Below are 21,852 nucleotides of genomic sequence, written 5' to 3'. Positions count from 1 at the left end.
GTGTGTGTGTGTGTGTGTGTGTGCACGAGAGCCGGTGCAGAAGGTCAACTACAGGTAAAGATCTGCAGCATCAGAACAGACACATAACTGTGTCCACATGCAGTTCAAGAAGTGCCTATATGACTTTGAGTGTGGAAATAATGGGATATTGTGAACCACAATGCAGACGCAAACTGGTCTCATTGATTTTCATGCAAAAACCAGGTCTTTACACTTTCATATTTTGTGCATGGCATTCGACAAAATCTGATTTTGTCTGCAGGCGATTCGCAAATCTTGCCCATTGACTTCTGTGGAGGGCAGATCCACGGTTAATGGTTTATCTTTGCGCTTTGTGTTTCATTACAGGAGATTTCATCCTCTTCAATGTGAACTATATGGAAAAAGTAGTTTGGGCAAGAAATGAACTGTGTAATAGAACCAATTACAATATCGATTCACGATAACATCCAGGTAGAGAACCCCTGCATCCCAAACATGATGTTATTTCAAACATCTCATCTGTCTAAGCTTGACGCTTTAGTCACTGTAATTGATGTGATGCATGTGATTTTATTGATGTGATGCATTGACTGCATGGGTGACATGTTTGCTGCTTGTCTCCCTCCATACGTTTCCTCTCGCTGGCTCCTGTTCAATAGAGATCTCAACCTCACTGGTATCACTCACCTCATCATATTAAGGTTATAAGGGAAAATATTTCAAAGGATCAAGTGCAGAATGTGTGAAGTAGCTCACCAAAGTAGCTCTGACAGATTCTTTTTGAAAACAAGCTCTGACATCAGGGCGATGTCTCACCCCCGATCAACTCCTTGTCTCCTTAGAATAGCCGAAGAAGATTGCAGCCCCCCCCCCCACATTCTCCTCACTACGCGCTAGCATCCTAATCATCCGGCCCGTTGTAAATATACACAGCGTATAAATAGAGGATACTGAGACCTGAGACATTTGGATCCAGTTCCGAGGAGGAAGAGGTTTGTGTTCCGCTGCACTGGATGATTTGGTGCAGGGTCTCCATGACTGCGGTCAGGTTTGAGGGGCGAGCGCACAAATTTTAGATCCGCTCCTGCCGTCACTGCTGCACCGCAGGCTCAGTGCAACATTTCATCCGCTTAATGGAGGATTAAAGCATCCTGCGGGCAGATTGATATAGGCCGGTGCTATCACTTGTCTTTAAAGGAGAGCGGAAGCCCATGGAAACAGGCTGGATATAGTAGCTGGATCAGAACCAAACACTGGGCAACACACCACTGTAGATGGAAATTATAAAAATATTATATGGCTCATGAAATTAAACAGGAATCTAGATCCATATATACATATATAGATATATATAGGCAAGTCCTTCAGTGATGAGCTCAAAACCCGCACAGCAATCGATTGTGCTTTGATTGTGTGTGAAATAGCAGTGGAAGAGCTGAGCTGAATGTTTGACAAACGGCGTGATAGAACTATGATTCACCCTCCATTCATGTCTCTCTGGAAAGTTTAATTAGCACCTATAATGACCTTACTACACATCCTCTCTTAGACAACACCGGTTCCAAAATCAGAAAGCCAGCTACCAACCCATGAATGTGGGCAGCGGAGTGGCGGGGCATTCCTCTCTTTTAACATAGTCGCTTTGAACTAAATGTGTTTGCACCTGGAACTCGTGTTGGCACTTCGAGTAAAGCGAGACAGGGGTGATCTAAAGCAGCGGTTGGTAAAAGTCGGCAGGGGAGCAGCAGAAATACAGTATCCCGGACTTGACAAATGCTAACTGATCCAATAATCATTTCTTCTCAAGTCGATGGAGCACTTATGTCAGTGGGTGCCATGTGTATATTGTTCGTGGATAAAGTTTTGTATATTTTGTTGAATCTTTTGTGATGTTATAGGATGGTTACATTATTATTTTTTAATGGTTTTCGAAGCACAAAGTAGCCTACCCTACAAAATATTTGATCGATTCACTCCAGAGCTCTTGTCATTGATGGGGTTGCTAAACTTTTGTGAAATTCTCAGCCTCCTGGTGGTAAATGATCAAAAACCAGAGGCAATCCAGGCACTTAGAACAAGAAGAAACCTGCCCAAACAACTAAGGGAATTTCAGTCTTTATTTTAGTGGCTGAAACAATAAAAAAGCAGTTATTGAAAAAAAAACAAAAAAAACCTTCAGGTCTTCATCAGGGCTACAAACAACGAACAAACACAATGTGGCCCAACCTACATGTATCAGCCACAATCAATATTAAAAACATAGCTACAATACCTTTTTAATGAATACAGTCAAATTACATTCACATCATTGCAATTTTCTAGCATAACGGAAACTTAAACACCCTCTGAATTTAAACAGCATTAAAAAGCAGAATGCAGCATTTACAACAATAATATTTCTTCCCTTCAACACTGATTCAAATCTTACAACCCTATATTGTGTTGTTAATTCATATATTATTTTATAGTTTTACCATATTTTACAATTAAATACCAAAAATACTGTTAGGTGACCAAAAATTCAAAAAAGAAACAAAAAAAAAAAGAAGAAAATCTCCTAAAACACTGACTTCATGTGTTTCAATCAGATTAGTTCAACATAAATCATCGTGTTGAGTTGATGTGAATGAATTAAACAACTTAATCTTAAATAATGAAGTTAATACAATGTTACTTTACATAAAAATAATCCATCTGTAATGCATTACTTTTATGTATAATACTGCATAAATGAATAACTTAATTTAAGCAGATCTGATTTGTGAATGCGATTGAAATACATAAATGCAATGTTTTTTAGGAAATAGTTTTTTGAGTGTATATAATGTAAAGAGAAGTTTTAGGTAACCATGTACGGAACCCGCATTCGAGGTTCTCTTGGGCCGGAGAGTTGGCAGTGAATATACAAAGTATAATGCTTGTTTTTCCATAACATAACAAAAATGAAAACAAAAGCATTATTTAGGAAAAGAAATCAAAATGAAAATACTTGTTTTTTTTGCAAATGAACCCTTGACTTACACAGCATTATAAGAGCATTTGTATATTTACATTCTTCAGTAACCATTAATAAGACATTATTTAACTGCATCTGTTACACTTTACGTCTCCCTATTTATTCATTTATAAACAGAATAGCACATTAATTAAATGGTTTGCAACAAACTGCAATGTAGTTGTAAGCAGCTATAAGGATTATAAGCAGTTTCATATAAGTTGTTATCAATTCAAACTTTAACTATGAAGACGTATTCTATAATATTACAACTCTTTTTCATGTATTGTTATTCATTTTCAGTTTATACACCAGTTTCCACAGGATGACATACAGCTGTTGACAAATAAACGATCAACACTACATTACAGCTTGTCAGAAACCATTTACCATGATTTTATATACCGCTTATAAATGCTTAGAAGGAAGTGCTACAGTTGAACCAAAAATATTAACATTTAGTCTTGAAATTCACAAAATTGTGACCATTTGTTAAGCAAATGGATTCAGTCATCAGTAAAATACCTAATAAGCTTTTGAAACTTTGAAAAACCTGCAGTGTTGCAACAAATGTTGTTTTCTGATGCGGGGAGGCGACACGCAATGAACAGAAGTGTCCTTTTTCCACTGCGGTCACTCTTCAACCTGAAAGAGAGCGAGAGAGAAAGAGAAAAAAAAGGGCAGAGGATGATGAAAACGATGTATCCTGTCCCACAGTCACATGTCCTGCAATCACCTGCTTTTTCAATGGCAACGTCTGCTTTTGGCCAAGTTTATGTGGCCTCTGCCACGACCTTTGACCTCCATGGAGAAACATCTGTTTGAGGGAAAGGATAACTGACATAATCCCGCTCTGATTCTATTGATGTGATTTACGCTTAACCACTATGGGGCTGCAAAAAAACAGTGTCGCCCCCGAGGCCGACGTGACAACAGGACGGTGATTCATCACCTCAGACTCATGTAAATATTTGTCTCAATAAATATACAAATGACTATTTCCGTTAATGCTCTTTTTACTCTTTGCAGCCTTCACTTCAGCGCAGCTTCTGAGTCTTTCAACTGGTTGGTTGCACAAATCCAATCGTTTATTTCAAGGTGGTATTTTGTTCTCGCTAACTAACCCCCCCCCGACTATCTTAAATTTGACCTGAGTTCATCTGAACTTCATCCAATATAAAGACGTTTGGTTTTAGACCAGTAACGTGACCGTCGAGGCTCAGGTTGCAGGTAAGACTTCACATTGATCTCAGTCTATACAGCTATTCTGAGTTGAGCCACGGGGATAGATAGGGATCTGTGGAGGCCTGGTTAGCCCCGATAGTGAAACCTGGCTGCTGAAAGATCGGGCATTCCACGGAGGATTTAGCAGTGTGGAAGAAAATGCTCAACTGAATCCCAAGCGAGGATGTTCGGCCTTTGCAGTCACCCACGACTACAAAACCCACAAATGCCTTTCAGGTGAAACAATGACACTTTGTGAAAACGGTTTTAGAGGTTAAGTAAGTTCTTTTGTGTTGTCCTCTACTTAACGTGGCATCCGAACCAAACAAGAAATTTTGGTTTTTGATTTTGCTTAAAGCTCCACCTGTAAAATCCCTGTTGGTGTGGTCGGACACAGCTGAGCGTTGCATCATGTGTCACCGGACTCAACTCGTGTGTATTTTGCAGAGTGACGAATGTCTTTATTGCAGCTATTTGTGCAACAGGGGGCGTGAACAGAAAACAGAAGTCAGAACAACTGGAGCGATAAAACGCATCAGAACTGACGGATTGATAACTTCAAGGTTAAGTTTCCTGAACTACAACACAGAAGGATGTGTTTTCATACCAGATGGAAATTTATGGCTCAGCTTTAATTATTACAAATATTTCAAACAAATTCCATTTAAAACACACAACTTTTAAACACTTGGGATCACCTGTTATATTTAAGTCTTTTTTAAAAGAATATTGATTAAAAACAGCAGAATTCACACACCAAATATATTATTTAGTATCTGGGCTAGTTCTGCCCCCAAAAGATGAATACTTGAATAATTAACACTTCACTGCCTTTGTTACCATTGTCTCCGCAAATACTCTTTGATTTGTTTTCCAGTCCAGAAAAGAGATCCTGGTTCATTATTGAGCCACACTGGTGTGTGGTGTGTGCAGTCTTCAAAGTGATTAGACTGAACAGGTTAAAAGCGTCCATAATCTGTTGATCTGATCTTCAAATCTTGGACTCAATTTCTATTTCAGTTTGGAAGTTTTAAGAACACAGCAACACCATTTTTTAGACGAGCTTGTTATATGCGTGATTGTGTAATCGGTTTGTCATTTTGGGGCTAAATCGCACACAAAAAGCCAATTTCTACATACTGTTGCTTTAATTCATGACTGGAGATTTTTTATATTCTAATTTCAACATTACAAAGAGGTATCTCCCTCAGCCCCTTTCATCAGTCTGGTTGAATCATGGAAAGTTGTGATATTCATATAATAATATCTGTGTACAGTGCCACTTGTTACCTTGTATTAATGCCTGGTGGTGTTGCAGAATGTGGAATATATTCTCATCAGGTTTAACATGCAGAATCTTTAGCAATCTTTCCCTTCTTTCCACATGGACTTTTTCAACATCAAACACGTCCGCATGTCAGCTCACGTCACATGAAAGGAAACTACAGGTTTAACATTTTTTTGGAACTTTCGCCGAGCATCATCTGAGATCCCACCTGAGCTCACTTTAAACTGCGTGTGAATGATGAGAGACTGAGACGTAATAAAGCCACGGTGTGACTCTGACAGCTCGACACTGCCTGAGGAATGTGCAGCCGATGCCGGAGGCGATACCGGCAGGTGAATGAAGATCCATCTGTCAGCGGGCCTCTTGATCACAGCAGTCCTGCCAACTGCGCAAAGCCAGGCCAGGAATGTTTCTAAAGCAGGACAACAGGAGAGGAAACTGTCCGTACAACTGTAGACCTCATGGGGTTTGAATTCTGGGGGAGTTGCAGGTCACTGAGAGGGTCAGCTGCTGTGAGACCTGGGCGCGTGGAACTGAAATTGGTTACATCTTCATGCTATGCAAACCACTTTGGTTTATACGGAAATATCTTGACAGCTATGGGATGGACAGCATTCATTGGGAACAGATATTGAAGGTTCTTTGAGGGTAAATTCTTGGGAAAAAATATTCCTCTGGCGCCAATTTTCCCAGGACACTCCCATTTTTGTCTTTATGCTGTCAGGTTTATGCTGGTTTAGACTCTAGGATGAACTAATCTGAGTTGTTTTCCAATAATTTAAAGTAAAATGGAAATTATTTGACATAAATACTGTTGAATTTCACTTATAATTGTGTTTTTTCATTCCTTAAATGTCACCAGAATGCAGGAGACACAGTCCCAAATCTTTTCGGGGTAGGACCCTCAGAACCCCGCTTTGGGTTTGAAATCATCCCTATCATTGATGTCTCAAGGTGGGCCAGTATGCCTTACCCTCTCCCCTCAGCATGTGAGCATTATCCCTATGACCATGCTAGCATTTAGCCCCAAACCCACTGTCCCGCCTGCTGTTTGCTTTCATAGTTGTTTCAATGATGTCAAAAAAGATTTTAGCCCACTAATTATTTTACAAATGAACCGAGAAGTAAACGATTTTCTGTGGAGCCCTGCAGACACACATTTTTGGGTGATGTCAAAACAAGAGACGTCATGCTAACGTTCATCTAATCTCATCTCCAGGCAATCGGCAGCATAAAGAAGGCTTAAAAAGGCTTGAACACAAGGTGATTATGACAAATTTCTAAACTAGTCTAACTTGTCATTTTCACATAAACTAGACAGCTGCTTCCTATCTAGCTGAGTTACAAAATACATAAGGCACTGGGTAAGAGCAGGAAAAATACAGTCAACAGATCAAAAAATGTCAAGGATGTGATTGTTCACGACTAACCTACTGTGACTCCACTTCATGTGACTGAAGCACTGACACTATTTCTGTATTCTCTACAAACTGTTATCACTCTGCAGCCCCCCTGCCATCCTCTGTTTCCTTTGTCGAGAGCACGGCGCAGAGAAGTGAAACACGCGCTACTAAATTAAGCACTATAAATATTTTGCGGGCCACAAGCGAAAGTGTGAAGTGAAGTACAAAGGAGGAATCTAGAAAATGTGACACTCTTGTTGTAAAATGTGTACGGTGTAAACAGGGAAGGTCAAGGCCTGACGTACTCTGACATGTCTTAAAATATAAAGATGTAACGGTGAGCATCAGGGAAAGTAAGAACGTCAGGTTCAGGGACAGCTCACTTTTACTTTGCCTCCAAACACCTGGAATTAACTTAGCTTGATTCAGAATGAAGTAATTCATCCTTGCATATAAAATAATACAAAATAATACAAATAATAACATTTTCAATGGTGAACGAGCCCCTATGTTTCATTCAAATATTGTTTTCCATTTTTTTCAGCTTCCGTCATGTTAAGCGGTCTTTGTTGAAATGTATCAACACATCACAGCAGCCGCCGCAAAAGCCAGCTCTGCAGAGACTTGCTCAGTGACAGGCGAAGAATGTGAGCCAGTTGACTCTGACATTGGGGCCACATTATTCTCCTGCAGTCACTGTGTACCCTTTCATTAGGATTGTCTGACCTGACCTTTGGTGAGGACTTCAACCCAGGAGCCTCGCGGTTCAAGGAACCGAAGCAGGACCAGGACACACCCTTTGGTTATGATAAAGAGCCGGAAGCTTACAGACACAAATGAAGGTATCAGCCTGGTGTACATGTGTAATGACATCATGCTTATAGTTTAAAGACTGTCACACTGACCTCTTTCTTCAACAAAAGCACACCATGACCTCATAAGGGGCTCAGTTTCAAAACAAACGTGTCAGAATAGTTTGGACGGAACAATCAGATCGTCTCCCTGCACTGTTTTGTTGGAGGATCAGTTTCTAATATGTTGACAGGGCGTTAGGTGGGAGCGACATCCTCACAAGTCAAAGGCCAGACAACTCTGGCAGATTTATATTGATCAATAGCGGTCACTTGTATGCCTGGAATGACTAGTAAACATTTATTACTCAAACTTTGGACCTTTAACAAGTGAACCTGAACTGTTCAGCTTGACCTGTGCCACAGGATGTGCAGGATACTCTACCGACAGCTCTGTCTACTAACACCTTATTTCCATTAAAGCTACCACGTAACGTTACAATTTCGACGATCAAATGTCCAAAAAACACAGTACGTCCTACAGTAAAACTGCAACTTTAATTTAAACACTATCTGAGTAGATAGGTTAGCCACCTAGCTTGCCCATCATGATGCTCACTCACTCGAGCCTTTATCGGTGCAGGCGACAGAACGTTGAATCCAGGCCATTTAAAATTCAAATAAATGGTACTAATGGCTCTCAGAATGCAGATAAGCATCTTGTTACCATGGGATTTTGATTGAGTGAAAGGACCCTTCAGAGATAGCACAATTTAAAAAAAAAGTGGACAATGGCAATTAACAGAATCAATTAATGCTGTAAGCAACCTGGATATGGGCTTGATCTAACCTTGCTCCAGTGTTTAGGCATGTTCCAGCGCTGTGGATCATCTTATCATCTTACAAAGCGCTGTAGGTTGACACTGATGAAAGAACCAAACTGAATGCATCTCTCATGCTCTCATCTCAGGGTGTGTCTGAGCGTCACTGTATATCCCAAAACACCGACGAGAATGAACGTGGCGGCTCTTTTTATTTCTTGCTATGCGAAACTGGTGATTATCCAATTACTGAACATTCCTTTTGGATATTACATCTCAGGTCTTATTCACTTTTTAAAAGAATGCAGGTTGTCATAAGCCTGTATTTACACTTTAATAGCTCTTTGTCCATATCTCTTAATGCTGAACGGCACCAAGTTCTGGTGTTGCGTATTGTATTGTACGTATCGTGTGTCGATTCAGCCGTGGAATTCAGATACGGACACTTAAATAATGTAATGTGAAGTTCCATCAAAGGGCCTGTCTTCACTTTTAACTGCACGTACATGTCTTGCACACTTGGCTGTGCTTTACTTTGAAGGTAAGTAAAAAAAAAAGGTATATAAACACAAAGCAATTAAAATCCCTATGTTTCTGTTAGAACATGAAAATCCCCAAAATTGTTAGAAAAAAAAAAAGTGATGACTCATTCTTCAGCCTCAGAACTGCATGTGCAGCGGATCCCTCAGACACACCCCTTTAATCATGCGAGTCTGAAAGCTATCTTCACCACTTTGCAACGGCAGTTTTTAAGTTTCCTGACCCAAAATCTTGTGGTAGGAAGTCGTGAGAGGAAGAGGCAGAACCGGCCTCCACCAGCTGTTCTCTTCTCCCATTGTGATGGGAGTGTCAGCCTAGCGTTTTTTTCCGACAGTCCCTCCCTCCTGTAAAGCTGCCCAGGTGGAACGGCCGAACCTGCCGATCTGAACCACATCAAACCTCGCCAGCAGGAAGCTTCCCGTCACTGTTATTACTGAGATAAAGATCCCGCGTTCAACACATGTCACGTTGTCATCCCGCCAGCCGTAAATCTGTGTTTACGCCTGCAGTATCACCCGAGGAAATTATGACTTCTGCCCCCACTGGGAAGCAGGAGAAGGAGACAAATAGCTCCAATGTCAAAATGAGTCAACTCATATTGGAAAGTGTTAAGTCTTTATCACGACACTGAAAGAAGCCACACACAAAGAACAAAAGAAAAGTAAACCTCGTCTCCTGACCTGTCTCTGCCCCTTCCAAAAAGAGCCTCCGCAAATAGAAACGAGCGGCTTTGACGTAACTACTAGCCTTGTTTGTCTCACGCAATTAAATCTCAGTCCGTCACTCTCCTTCACTTGCCTCCTCTTCACTGTGAAATATTCAAATATTCATCCCAGGCGGTGTGGACATTTTCCTCCGACATTAGCCATCAAAACATGAAAGCTGAGCTCTGACTGGAAAATAACACAGTGGAGTCTCAGGTCTAATTATGCTGGTTTAGGTTTATGGCCTGTCAGCTCATATCCATTATCCACAACTGCAGAACGCTGAGCAGCCTTTCAACTTCAGTTTTCCAGCTTGCTCATCACTTCCCCAGACCAGGTGGGGATGAGTGAAGAGTTCACTTTTTCCTTCTACTCCTCTCTTTTATTTCCAAATTGCGAGCCGTTAAATTTCTCGCAGTTTCTCACACTTGACTCGAGACATGATTCATTCATTCATTCGGTCTGTGAGGTGAACTTCAATATCACCTCCAGACTACAGACAAAGATAACTTTGTCTAACAGCTTTAAAACGAACAAGGAACTGAAACCCTATCGATAGTACGTTCGACAGCTTACCAGCAGGTTTTACGCAGCTGTTATGTTACATGCTGTCAGGTACAGGAATTATTAGAAACCACACATCACTGCGACTAAGGTCAACATGTTATTGATTCCTTGACCTTGGATCATGTTATAATTAGTTGCACTTCATAGAATCAATATCATTGAATATTAAAGTTGTGTTGAATTGATCTTTTCAAATTAAGAAAGGCAAACTTCAATTTAAAAAAAAAAAAAAGCAAAAATATGAGCTCCTCCAGGACTCAAATTGAGTTAGAGGTGAAGACATAAAAATCATAAAGAGGGGATAACATGACCATGCTGTAATGACAAATACATTTGAAAACCTTAGAAGATCAAACGTCTTAGTTTTTTCTTTCAACTCTATGAAGAATTCCTCCGTAACACATAAATAACAAAAGTAACTCGAGGCAAGCCATAAACCTATAAATTACGTTGACGTATTGTTTCCCAAAAATGTTGTGTTGCAAAACACAAGTTTCTGCCTGGATTATGTTCAGGCAAGTGCTGCATTTTTGCACGATATAGTAGACATAGGATGGGTGTCGAGGGCGCTGGTGGGTTCACTGGATTCAATGTTTGTTGAAGTCAAGACTAGACAATCGGTTTTGTAAGGTGTAGGTAAAGGTTGTGGATTTTGGTTGAAAGTTAACGGAGGAAACGCAAAGTGTTAACTTACTTTAAGTCCTGAGAGAATGATCCTGATTTTAGTTTCCTGACAGCAAAGCATGTTTGAACATAGAGGATTTGAGATATCCAATATTTTTACTAACATATAGCTATTAGTCACATATGTCATATATTTCTGGATTTGATATTATTTTTTAGAAGCAAAAAGAGAAAAAAAAACTTGATCACATCACACAACATATATTATATGATATGAATAATATATCACATTTTGTCATGAGCACAATAGTAAATGCAGAAATATGATCAAATAATAATAATTAAAAGACTGAATTATGTTTAGCTGCTTCAGTTTCAGGACCTTGGCATTATTATTATTATTTCTTACCATCAGCCAAACATTTACTTTTATGTTTCTGTTTCATGTTTCTGATTATTCCTACGCATACAGTGCACAGACTGTCATGGCTTATTTAGAAAGCTTAATGGAACATATATAATGCTGTTACTAATACCTGTGCATTCACTACTATGACAATGCTGTGTAAAATGTGTGTTTGGGTGCATTTTTCATATCACATGTATGACTAGAATACAAATACATGCCTCATTAGATTTCACGGTTATTGCCCTCATGTTTAGTTATCGTAAAAGCGTACCACTCACTATGTAAGCGGGTATTTAGAGATAAAGACCTACGACTGAGAGCCTCTGCTGAAGAGGGGATGCTTGGGATTTCTGAAGCTGGTGTTTTTGAGAGAACGTAGATGATCCGTGACCGCTCACACGCGGCATCTGAGCGGTTTGGTTCTCAGATGTGAGCTTATCATCAGCTGTTAAGAGCAGCGTGAATTCCTCGGGCTCCAGGCCTCGGCCCTGAGTGTTTTCTGTGCAGATAGCCAGAGAGAGGGAGTGCAGGTGCAGGCGTGGGCCTTACATCCTGCAGCACATGATGATTAGACTGAGAGGGCCCGTGTTAGCACTCGTGTAGGAAGAATCTCATCCATCAGTGGAAGAGAGAGCAGGAGGAACCAGAGGGGAAAGACGGAATGAAAGCCTTAGATTCGGTTTTTGGTACAAAAGAAGTGGTTTTGTGTAGACAAAGCAAAAGGGTAACAAAGTAAATGAGCATGGATTGAGACCTATAGCAACTTAATGCACAGAAATCCTTTAAAAAGAATTAATGGGACGAGCAATGAAAAGTAAAAGCAAACTGTTTTAAAGAGTGATATACTGCATGTTGTGATACTGACTTTTTCAACCAGCAGGGAGGCTCAGTTTTTAGATGTGTGTATTTATAAACGACTGGATGTCAGACTGTCAGAGTGATTTACAATTGTGGGGACAAGCGCATCTTATAATTTTAGATTTAACAGTTATGACTCAGCTATTTTTAATATCTGAATTCAGGACAGGAAGCTGTAACACAGCACTCCCAGTGGTCGCACAGCGACTGTTGACCTGCGGGTCAGGGTCGGGGTTTTTCCCTTTACCAACACCTGAGCTGGCTGAGCAGTGAAGCAGCTGCGGCAGAGTCCAACGCTTTCTCACCGAGTTCCTGAAGAACAGCACGGGGGCAGAGAGGCAGCGTGTCTCACAGTGGACTGTTGAGAGGAATGTCCCAGAAGATGTTGTCTGACTTGGTATCTGGTTAAAGCACAAATAACAAGGCGTTGACATTTGGTGAATCAGATGTTAAGATGTGAATCATGAGCTAAGGTACCAACAGGAAGACTTTAAACCTCATGATATAAAAATGCACTGTGCTGGGGAGTCTTACTGCACATGTGTAAAAAGTAGTAAAAAGCTTTGTTTTACACCAGAGGAAGCTGCCTTTCTGTTTCACTACCTCCAGTGATGTCGCTTGATGGCTCCATTGCATTGTGGGTAATGTAGGGTGTTGTTTTGAAAAGGAAAACGAATGCTTGGAATAAAAAAAGGTGATATCTCTGGTTCCACTGTACCACTGGAGGCAATTTGTCAGATTACATGCAGCTTCCCCCTGGAGCCACAAAAGACTTCTGATATGTGGATTTACCCTTTAATGCAGAAAGTACACAAAGTTCTGTTGACTTCCAATTTCTAACAGTATAGCACCATGAGGAGGGAATCATTTTGAGCCAGTATGTTGGGGACACAGCAACTAATTTCTCCAATATGGACGTGTCTCAGAAAAATGTACATTTTAGCAATCAAACAATTACCTGGGGAAAAAAAAACAGAGTGAATGACGCATAGCTGCAAGTTCTCTTTTTTTGTCAGGGGGAAATGTGTTGAAATGACACGTCGCAGGAAGTTTGAAACTGAGATACGAGCGTGGCAAGGGAGCTGTCACGGGTGCGACATCATCATGTGAGTCTACAGTAAATTTTGTAAACTATACAGGATACTGCCATCTTCTTTCAGATCTGAATAGATGAAGACACACAATCAATAAATGAATGTGCACTGTAAACTCTGCGTGACTCTGAATGTCAGCGACCATTTGAAGGGGACGAACTTTAAATACCAACCTCCCTGTTGGCTGAAGTCAGAGTTGTTGCTGTTGTTCTCGTTTGTCTCCTTCAGCGACTCCACTGAGGTCTTGTTGGAGATGGCGCCTTCGTCATCAGTTTTCTCCTCCACGGTCGGCTCCACGGGTGCAGGAGCCGGAGGAGGAGGAAGACTCTCCTCAGCGACGTCCTCTTTGGGTTTGTCGTCAGAGCTGTCGGGGGGCAGCGGCAGAGCTGCAGACTCAGTGCTGGGATCAATGGCAGCTTTATCAGCCTCAGCTGTGAAGGACAACGAAAAGCACAGCACAATGCTTTATTCAGAGGTTCTGCAGAACATCAATACTGTTTTTCCACTCTGAATTATAGTATGACACATGAGAGTGAAAACAGCGTGGATGGGCTGTGAACTATTGAATATCTTTTGCTTTTTAGGAACATCAAGACATTTGAGGACGTCATCTTGAGCTCTAGGAAACATTTTTCCCAATTTCTTCTGACATTTTAAAGACCAAACAGCTGATTGACAGTGAATGTAATGTAATTTCCAACCCTGGCATGGATCTGCTTAGTGGAAAAAAAACACAATTTATGTTATTTAATTTTAATAGGAAGTTAAAACTGTTGCAATGAATTCATTGTGTAATCTTTCTTGAGACATTTCTCCATCATTAAATCTTCTATGACATTGCATATTTCATATTTAGTCGACTGCGCTCTGTATTCAACACCCACATAATAACAGTGTTTTCCACCCATTTAGCCTGAAGTGGTTTTGCCCTCTCTGACAGTCGGGGGGGGGAGGATTTCTCTCGGGCAAAGGCAAAGGCAAAGGCATTTGAGCGGGGCCACCATGTTGGTAATGAGCCGGCTGATTACTGACCAGCTCCCTAATGAGCCTCAGCCATGCAGCTGTTGGAGGCTGTGGGAAAGTAGTGCGGCCCCGTCATTATCTGACCCAGGGTTAGGTGGAGGGAAAGCGGAGATGAAGGGGAGAGGAAGGTGACCGTTGTTCTAGACATAATTCTGCCATGAGTGAGATGGCTCCTCGGGCATCATTCCAGTCTTCAGAGAACCATCATGTCTGTCTGGTTTATGCTGGATGACTAGACTCTTTATCACAGGTGGACTCTTGACCCGACTATAAGCTTAGTGTTCTCCTTCATTCTGAGACTGGGAATGTTGTCTGAAGTCGGTCCTTGAAAGAAATGGTTTGGGAAATTTCCTTGTATGCTCTCCTTTGAAGGGTTAGATTGTACTGATACCACTCTAGTGTGTATGTATTAATAGTCAAACAGAGCCAGATCGCAGTTACCTTAGCCTACGGGCTAGAAGCAGGGTGAAACTGCTAGCTTGGCTGTCTCCAAAGTCGGAAAAAGAATCTGCCTGCCAGCACCTCTAAAGCTTGCTAATTAACACTTGGGAGACAACAGCTGGGTGCCGTTGAGGTGTAGCACAAAGTATATATCTTAACAACGATAGGATGGACTGTCTTGAAATTTGCTACAGATATCCATGCTGAACCCTTGACATTTACCCTAACACCATCATCTGATAAATAATACTAATGGGCCAATATGACCAAGTAATAAACTAATAACATTCTGTAGGCTAGTTGTGCTTATTGCTAATTAGTAGATGTTAGCATGCTAAGAAGCTAAACCAAAATGGTGAACATTGTAGTCTTTACACCGGGATGTTAGCGTTATCATTTTAGGTCACCGCTTAAGCACCGCTGTGTGCGTATAGCCTACACACTACAGCGAGCTTGGCTTGTAAGTGTAGCCATAAAGAAGAGCTAAATAAAACTTTGGACTCCAGACACTCCTCAACCTTTAGACAAAGGAAATACAAGTGAATTTGTTTTAGAGGTGTATTTCTTCCCGAGGCTAACTTGGCTATCTGCCTGTCTATTTTAAAGTAGCAGAAAAGGGAAATATTCAAGTAAAGTAGCTCAAAATTGTACTTACCAACAGTACTTGTTGCTGCGCTTAGGTTTATTTAATCAGTGGCTGTTTGAAATTTTGACACAAACAGTTGAATTTTACTGCAAAATGAATATAAGTCCGAAACTGAAAATGCCATATCAGTCGACCCCTACTGCTAACGGAAACTAACAACAAGTTCCACACCATCCTTTAAATCAACATTCAAACAAATTTAAATGCACCGAAGTTAGCTAAACGGCTAGCAGTCCCTACTTTAACTGTATCCAAATGGGAACTTCCTGGCATCTGGGTTATATTGGCCTCTGATCATTCATTCATATGGATGATTTAACTTTTTTTCTGACAAGATCATTTCTCAGGGATGTGTTGCACTAATTCTGATTTTTTTTAAAAAGAAAGTTGACTAACTATTGATATATTTGGCCTGTTGTTGGTCACTTTTGTATCCTCACACTTTAGGCATGTTCGTTGTTTGTGGAAGCCCGTAGTCAGATTTTCCATTTACGTTACACTAGTTGACCAGTGTTACTTTAAATCATTGAGTCATCATTTTGCTGAAGGGTATTTTGTTTTCGCAGCAGCACTTCTCTTCATGCTTCTGTCATTCTGTGGTTTAAAAAACGCCTTTCGTCACTGAGGGAAACAAGTCAGGAACATTTCAAACAGCTTCCATAATGGATGCCCATGGTATTTGGCATTAGTGCTGCTCACAACACTACGGTCACATTAACTCGATATCAACCCAAATAAATCTTTTGTCAAAAGGGCGCTGACATCAATGGCAGACTGCGTGAGCGTTTCCATGAGGTCACCGGTAGTTGCACAAAGTGGGGTGTTTGAGGTTGTGGCTGAGGTGTTAAACAGAGGCGTGGTGATTTTTTTTTTTTTTTTTTTTTCAGTTTTATCACATGTCAAGACATTTGACGTAGGCGGTTTAGAAGAATGACTTTGGGGGAAATTTTCATCAGAGATGTTGTAATCACAATTTGCTAAATGTCTGTGTGCTCTCTTCAGCGTTCGCTTCACCAATTGAAACACTCGAGTGAGTTAAACGCGATGGACAAGCAGTCATCATCAGACAAATCCGATTTTCGTCATACCCAGGTACCTTTATCAGAAATCTGGCTGCCCACTTGATCTGAGGCTGACAAATAACATTTCCTTCCCATGAGAGGAAGGGAACCATCTGAAAGGATTTTCAAAGTGGCCGTCAGCGCTGTCCGTTTAGACAAAGTGTGGCTCAGGGCAGAGAGGCAGGCCCTGACATGAACTCTACCCTTTTACCTTTCTCGTTCAGCCTGCAGACACCTTAAAGTAGGACAGGAACACTTCGCTCATTCTCAGAAATCCAATGAAAATGTCAAAACAACAACAAAATAATGATGTATTGCGCATTAAAAATATAGTATATGAAGTAGAAATCATAGAATAAGTGATTCTGTTGAATTCACAAATATTTAGGCTTTGTTGCTCAGTACCTGGATTATACATTATTACTGGATTACAACGTGTAAAGAAAAAGATAAAACGTGTTTTTTTAAAATCAGAATCAGGATCATACAGAACAACTCTCATTTTCATGGTTAAATGGCAACACATATGGCAAACTGAGTGAGCATGGAATTTGTTAACTTGGCTTCCATTTCCATCAAGTGGTGAACACGAGTAATGCAGGCGGCACTTTCAGCCTGTCGCCTTTCAAAGGAAGGAAACAAAGTGCGACGATGTATACACTTTACCCTCACAGACATTTCAAAATGTTCTGTGAACTGATCTAGATGCATTCACGCTTTTTTTCAAACACTGTGTGAGTCATTCTGCTGTTTTTTTTCACATTTCCTGATAAAATTCACACTCACTGTGATTAGAATCAGTTGATGTACAGTCACATGTTGTGGTGACAACTTTCAGAAAGTTAAACCTAAAAGTAAAAACCAAAAATCTGTTGGGTTTCTTTTGTATTAAGGTGAAAAATCAATTTCTGCATTTCTGCATTGTACTCTGGTTTAAGTATACTTTATAGCTGCAGGAATCTATCAGCCACTACCTGTGCTAATCTGACGAGTAGCGAGCTGTCACAAACTGTACTTCCTTTTCTTCAGTTAACTGATGTTAAGAAAGCGGAAGGATAATTGTACACAATTAGCCCACAGCACTTTTTTTTTTTTTAAGTTCACAACTTGATTTGCTACAACCTAAACTATTGTCTTGTCTTGTTTCTCTGAGCTTCACAGATGCAACAACACAATACGAGCTGCTGATCAGTCACAGGACTGTTTCTTACCTTTCGGCTCGTCCTTCACCTCAGGTTTTTCTGCTGGTTCTTCTGGCTCTTTTCCCTCCTCTGCAGCAGTTTCTGTTTCTGTACTTGCAAAGGTTTGCAGACCTGAAAGGGTACATGGATGAGGAATATATATATATATATATAAAACCATCGAGCAGCACAATTTGTTTACTGTAGTGTTGTTAATGTCAAATCTTCTCTGTAATATGGTTGTTGATGCAAGTGGTTGTGTTGAACTAACCGTTCTGAGGTGCAGCATCAGCAGGCACCTCGGGATCAATGGTGCTGAGAGGGATGTTGGCTTCATCCGGTCTGGAAGTGAAGTCTACAGAGTAGCGCTGTGGGAAGAAGGGATTCAGAACACACACAGAAAAACACATTTTAAAGTAACGTTTTGTAACAGCTTCAAAATCACTGGGGTACTTCCCTGACTTGTAATAGGGTGAATGATATCTCTGTCTCAGCCACTCCGTTTTTTCTAATTGCCTGTTTGCCCCATTTAACTTGGGTTGAGGCCTGTACGAACTCAGAACACAACCGCTGACAGCACTGTGTCACACACAGCTCCAAGTACCGCAACAGAATGGTCACAATAACTAGACCTTGGTGAGCAGATTGGAACCGGACTCAGGTCGAAGAGGACATAGACGGAGAGAGCTAAGATGAGGAAATGAATGCCAGACTGGCTCTTAGTCACCATCTGCTTAAAAAAAAATAAAAGGCTTCATGAAAGACGCAGACCTGGGCTTGTTGCCGTTGTTCTAGTAAGCTAGCTAGCTAAATCGTGTTGGCTATCTTGTGTTGATGCTGTTGCCTGCTGATTTTTCCTGCGAAAACGTTGGCTTGCTTTTTTCCATAAGCCACATCAGCCACTTCCACAGAGGTTTAGCCAGTTGCAAGTAATGGCCAGGCGTTAGCAGAACATTGCCTCTGGTTCCGGTTACGTTAGCTTGGCATGCTACTGTTCTGAGCTCTGTTAAACGCTCTTTGACTTCTGCACACGTCTGTCTTTACTTCAAGATATGAGATACAAGATACATTATATCAGATTATTGTTACAGGAACCTGGGATTTGTACTTACTCGCACAAAAAAACACATTATATTCTAAATATTGCTTCAATGTCTTAATCAAGAGAGGAATAATTTGCCATTTTGGGAATAGAGCCACTGGTTGGTTGATAAGTTCAGCTTAGCAGATAAAACAAACATCATATGATGTGTTTATTAGCAAGCTTTAGGCGAACTGTGTCCCATCTTTGCTGGTTGTTAACTTCACATTTAGAAAACAGGCGTGAGAGTTGTATTAAGCTTCTCATCTAGCTCTCGGGAAGAAAGCAATTGTGCATATTACCTGAAAAATGTTACCTAGTCTTTGTTTGCGAGAGGACGCAAAAGGCTACTCTACTTACCCTTCCTCTCTTCTTCGCGAAGAAGCAGACAAGTCCAACTACAAAAGCTACGAGGATGATCACAATGAGGATAATAATGCCTGAGGGAGATAATACAAAGACAGAAGTATCGAGATTAATCCAAGCAAACTGAAAGTATAGCTATAACTTCAAAAACCTATCATGGTTTTATACATTTTGATGTCACTCACCAGTTTTGTCGCCTGAGGCTTTACTTGACGGAGTAGGGGTGGCTGTAAGCAGTGCAAAAAGAGATAATGGACCTTTTTAAAAGAGCAAAAACTAACATCAAATAATGACGTCAAAATGCTCATATAAAGCCAGTTTAGGGTTGGGATAAATGAGTTGTTATTTGTCACCTTATGTTAATAAAACAGTCACATTCAACTAAAAGCTGCAGTAACAGATCCTCGTGGCCACTTGGGGGCAGCAAAAGGAGCTAAAAATGCAACGGTGACATCAGGCTAATGTAACAAAACAAACAGAACAGTAAGCTAGTTCCCTGACCGGGAATCGAACCCAGGCCGCGGCGGTGAGAGCGCCGAATCCTAACCACTAGACCACCAGGGAACATACCGACATGAAAGAATACCACATAGGAATTCTTTCTAAGTATTCCTGTTTATATATGATAACCATTTTAACTAAAACTTATGAAATCCATCAGCACGAGAGCTTTTCTTTTTCTTTTACTAGCGGTGAGAGCTGTTAACTCGTGACGGTGGTGTTGCACCCACAAACTGTGGGGGGCACCAAATCAAACAATATGCCAGCTTCTGCATACTATTGCTTTAAATGATGCTAAAACTCTCCATAGAGCACAGGAGAGCCACGGAGTTCGGTGATGATTCTCTGCACGTCTGTTACTACGTAGGACACTTTTCATCGTATATAACCCTTTGATCCTGTTGATGTTGTTCATTAAAAAATACTGCTATATGAAACTATTGATTGATTGGGCTTTTAAGTATTATCAATAATATGCATCACTGGATCTGATTTAAACTCAGATATTGAATTTTGAGTTGTCTGTGTGAGCCCGGCAATCTACATAGCCCCAAATAATCAGTTAACAACAATCATTCTGGTTTATTCATCTGTGGTCTCAACTCACTTTTTTCCTTATCTGTCATCGTGGTGGGAGTTGGTGTGATTTCAGGGGGACCAGGTGATTCAGGCTTAGCTGTGGGCGTTGTACTCTGGGAGACTTGGTCAACATTAGAAGTGTCATTACCTGAATCAGTGAAGCAAACAATTACACAGATAGGGACAAAGTTAAGACAAAGAATGGTGAAGAGACAATAAACTGAACTGTTTTTTTTGGGGGGGGGGGGGGGGTAGATAATAGCTCTCACCTTTCGTGGTTGAGGGTGCGTCGGTGCTGTTGGTGCTGTCTGTGTTGTTGGTGTTGTCGGTGTTGGTGACGTTCACACTACTGGTGTCATTGGAGACACTGGGATTACTGCTGGTCCTATTGATATCGCTATCGTTGGTGGCCGCTACAGTAATTGGGCTACTGTCATTAACAGAGATTGGGTTAGCAGGTACATCTAGAGCGCTGGTAGTCGTGTTGGATGCTGTCGCCTCATCTGCTGTGGCAGAAGCAACAACCAAACCTGCAGGAAACATCACAGCCTCGGGTGAACAATCCAAAAATGAGTTTTAGCGTGAAAAACCATGGCTACTTTTAGTTCTTACCATCAGATTCAACTAACTTTCTTTAAGTTTTTCTTGGTTTGTTTTATGTTTTCACATTACTCTGTAACTCCGCGTATACACAATAAGTACTTAATAACCACAAAACAAACTGTAGAGTAATTTCTTTGCCGATCTGGAACCTGACCGTGCACTCCAGCCTTAAATCACAGGACTCACAGTACAGTACTTCACAGCAATCGCAGTAAGTGAGACCTCAAAGGGAAGCAGCAGTGTAAGTACTGTATGTTAAGGTGTGGCCCTGCTTGCCTTGTGTTTTACCCAGACACACGACACGTTATGAAATAAAGCATTTATATAAGCTTTTTACTGCATTCTTACCTCCTACAATTACTTTCCTCACCTGGACAGAACATCACACTTTCATACTGACAACAGAATTGAACTCGTGTTAGCTACAGTGTAACAGGTGCATGTAAGTAACACACAAAAACAGAGGGAGCCTCACCCAGTATAAAGAAGGAAAGGCCGATGGATGGCATCTCTAGTCTGTTTGATGGCAGCAGCTGTTAGGAAAAATGACCAAACTCTACCTACATCAAAGCTCTCTGGCCGAGGATGATGCTTTCAAACGCTGCCTTTCTTCCTGAATGCCTCAGAGCGTCGCATGCATCTAAAGGAACCAAGAAAAAAAAAATTTTAAAAAAGAGGATCAACGCCTCTGACCACAGCAGGATGCTTTAAAGTGTTGCTCAAATGGTGTACGTAAGAGGAAACATTCTGCTGGTTGGGTTGCTTCAGACTCTCCTCTCACTGCAGAACAAGAAGAGAGGTAGCAGATGTGGGTTATTGTGTCTGACAAAAGGTTTAATGTCAACATGAACTGAACACTTTGGTAAATTGCTTTAACATCTGTGAGAGAAAACAAATCTTGCATCTTAGTTTTTAAAGTATTAATCTGCCAATTTATGTTTTCAATTTCATCCAACCAACACACTGTACAGATACAATCAACAGTTGTATGTCATAGTTTCTTAAGAAACTGTTGCAAAATAGGAAAATTTTCCAGTGCTGGCAGTACTATCTTCTGCTCACTAGATGTT

General features: G+C 40.8%; 1 protein-coding gene and 1 non-coding gene across 2 annotated transcripts; both read right to left on the bottom strand.

The window, feature by feature from the left end:
• Nucleotides 1-2,081: 2,081 nt before the first annotated feature.
• On the bottom strand, nt 2,082-21,412 carry si:dkey-27h10.2 (flocculation protein FLO11). The gene is made up of 10 exons (XM_037116379.1): nt 21,258-21,412; nt 20,449-20,709; nt 20,208-20,327; nt 19,285-19,326; nt 19,094-19,173; nt 17,924-18,020; nt 17,683-17,784; nt 13,474-13,731; nt 12,512-12,607; nt 2,082-3,622 (listed from the first exon to the last, which is right to left on the bottom strand). The coding sequence occupies exons 1-9, from the start codon at nt 21,289-21,291 to the stop codon at nt 12,555-12,557; spliced, it is 1,047 nt and encodes a 348-aa protein (XP_036972274.1). The 5' UTR covers nt 21,292-21,412; the 3' UTR covers nt 2,082-3,622; nt 12,512-12,554.
• Nucleotides 19,592-19,663, bottom strand: trnae-cuc. Its single transcript has one exon. It is a non-coding gene; the product is annotated as a tRNA-Glu (tRNA).
• Nucleotides 21,413-21,852: the final 440 nt, after the last annotated feature.

This window comes from Acanthopagrus latus, chromosome 1 (genome assembly GCF_904848185.1).
Source record: "Acanthopagrus latus isolate v.2019 chromosome 1, fAcaLat1.1, whole genome shotgun sequence".
In the NCBI taxonomy this organism is placed as follows: domain Eukaryota; kingdom Metazoa; phylum Chordata; class Actinopteri; order Spariformes; family Sparidae; genus Acanthopagrus; species Acanthopagrus latus.
This window is presented reverse-complemented; position numbering and strand designations above follow the sequence as displayed.

Excerpts from the sequence above, each read along its gene's own strand:
- si:dkey-27h10.2 (XM_037116379.1), bottom strand. The coding sequence starts at position 21,291 with ATGCCATCCATCGGCCTTTCCTTCTTTATACTGG. Across the intron at positions 18,021-19,093 it reads TCGCGAAGAAGAGAGGAAGG|CGCTACTCTGTAGACTTCAC; the intron begins GTAAGTAGAGTA and ends TTCTTCCCACAG. Across the intron at positions 13,732-17,682 it reads GGTGAAGGACGAGCCGAAAG|CTGAGGCTGATAAAGCTGCC; the intron begins GTAAGAAACAGT and ends TGTCCTTCACAG.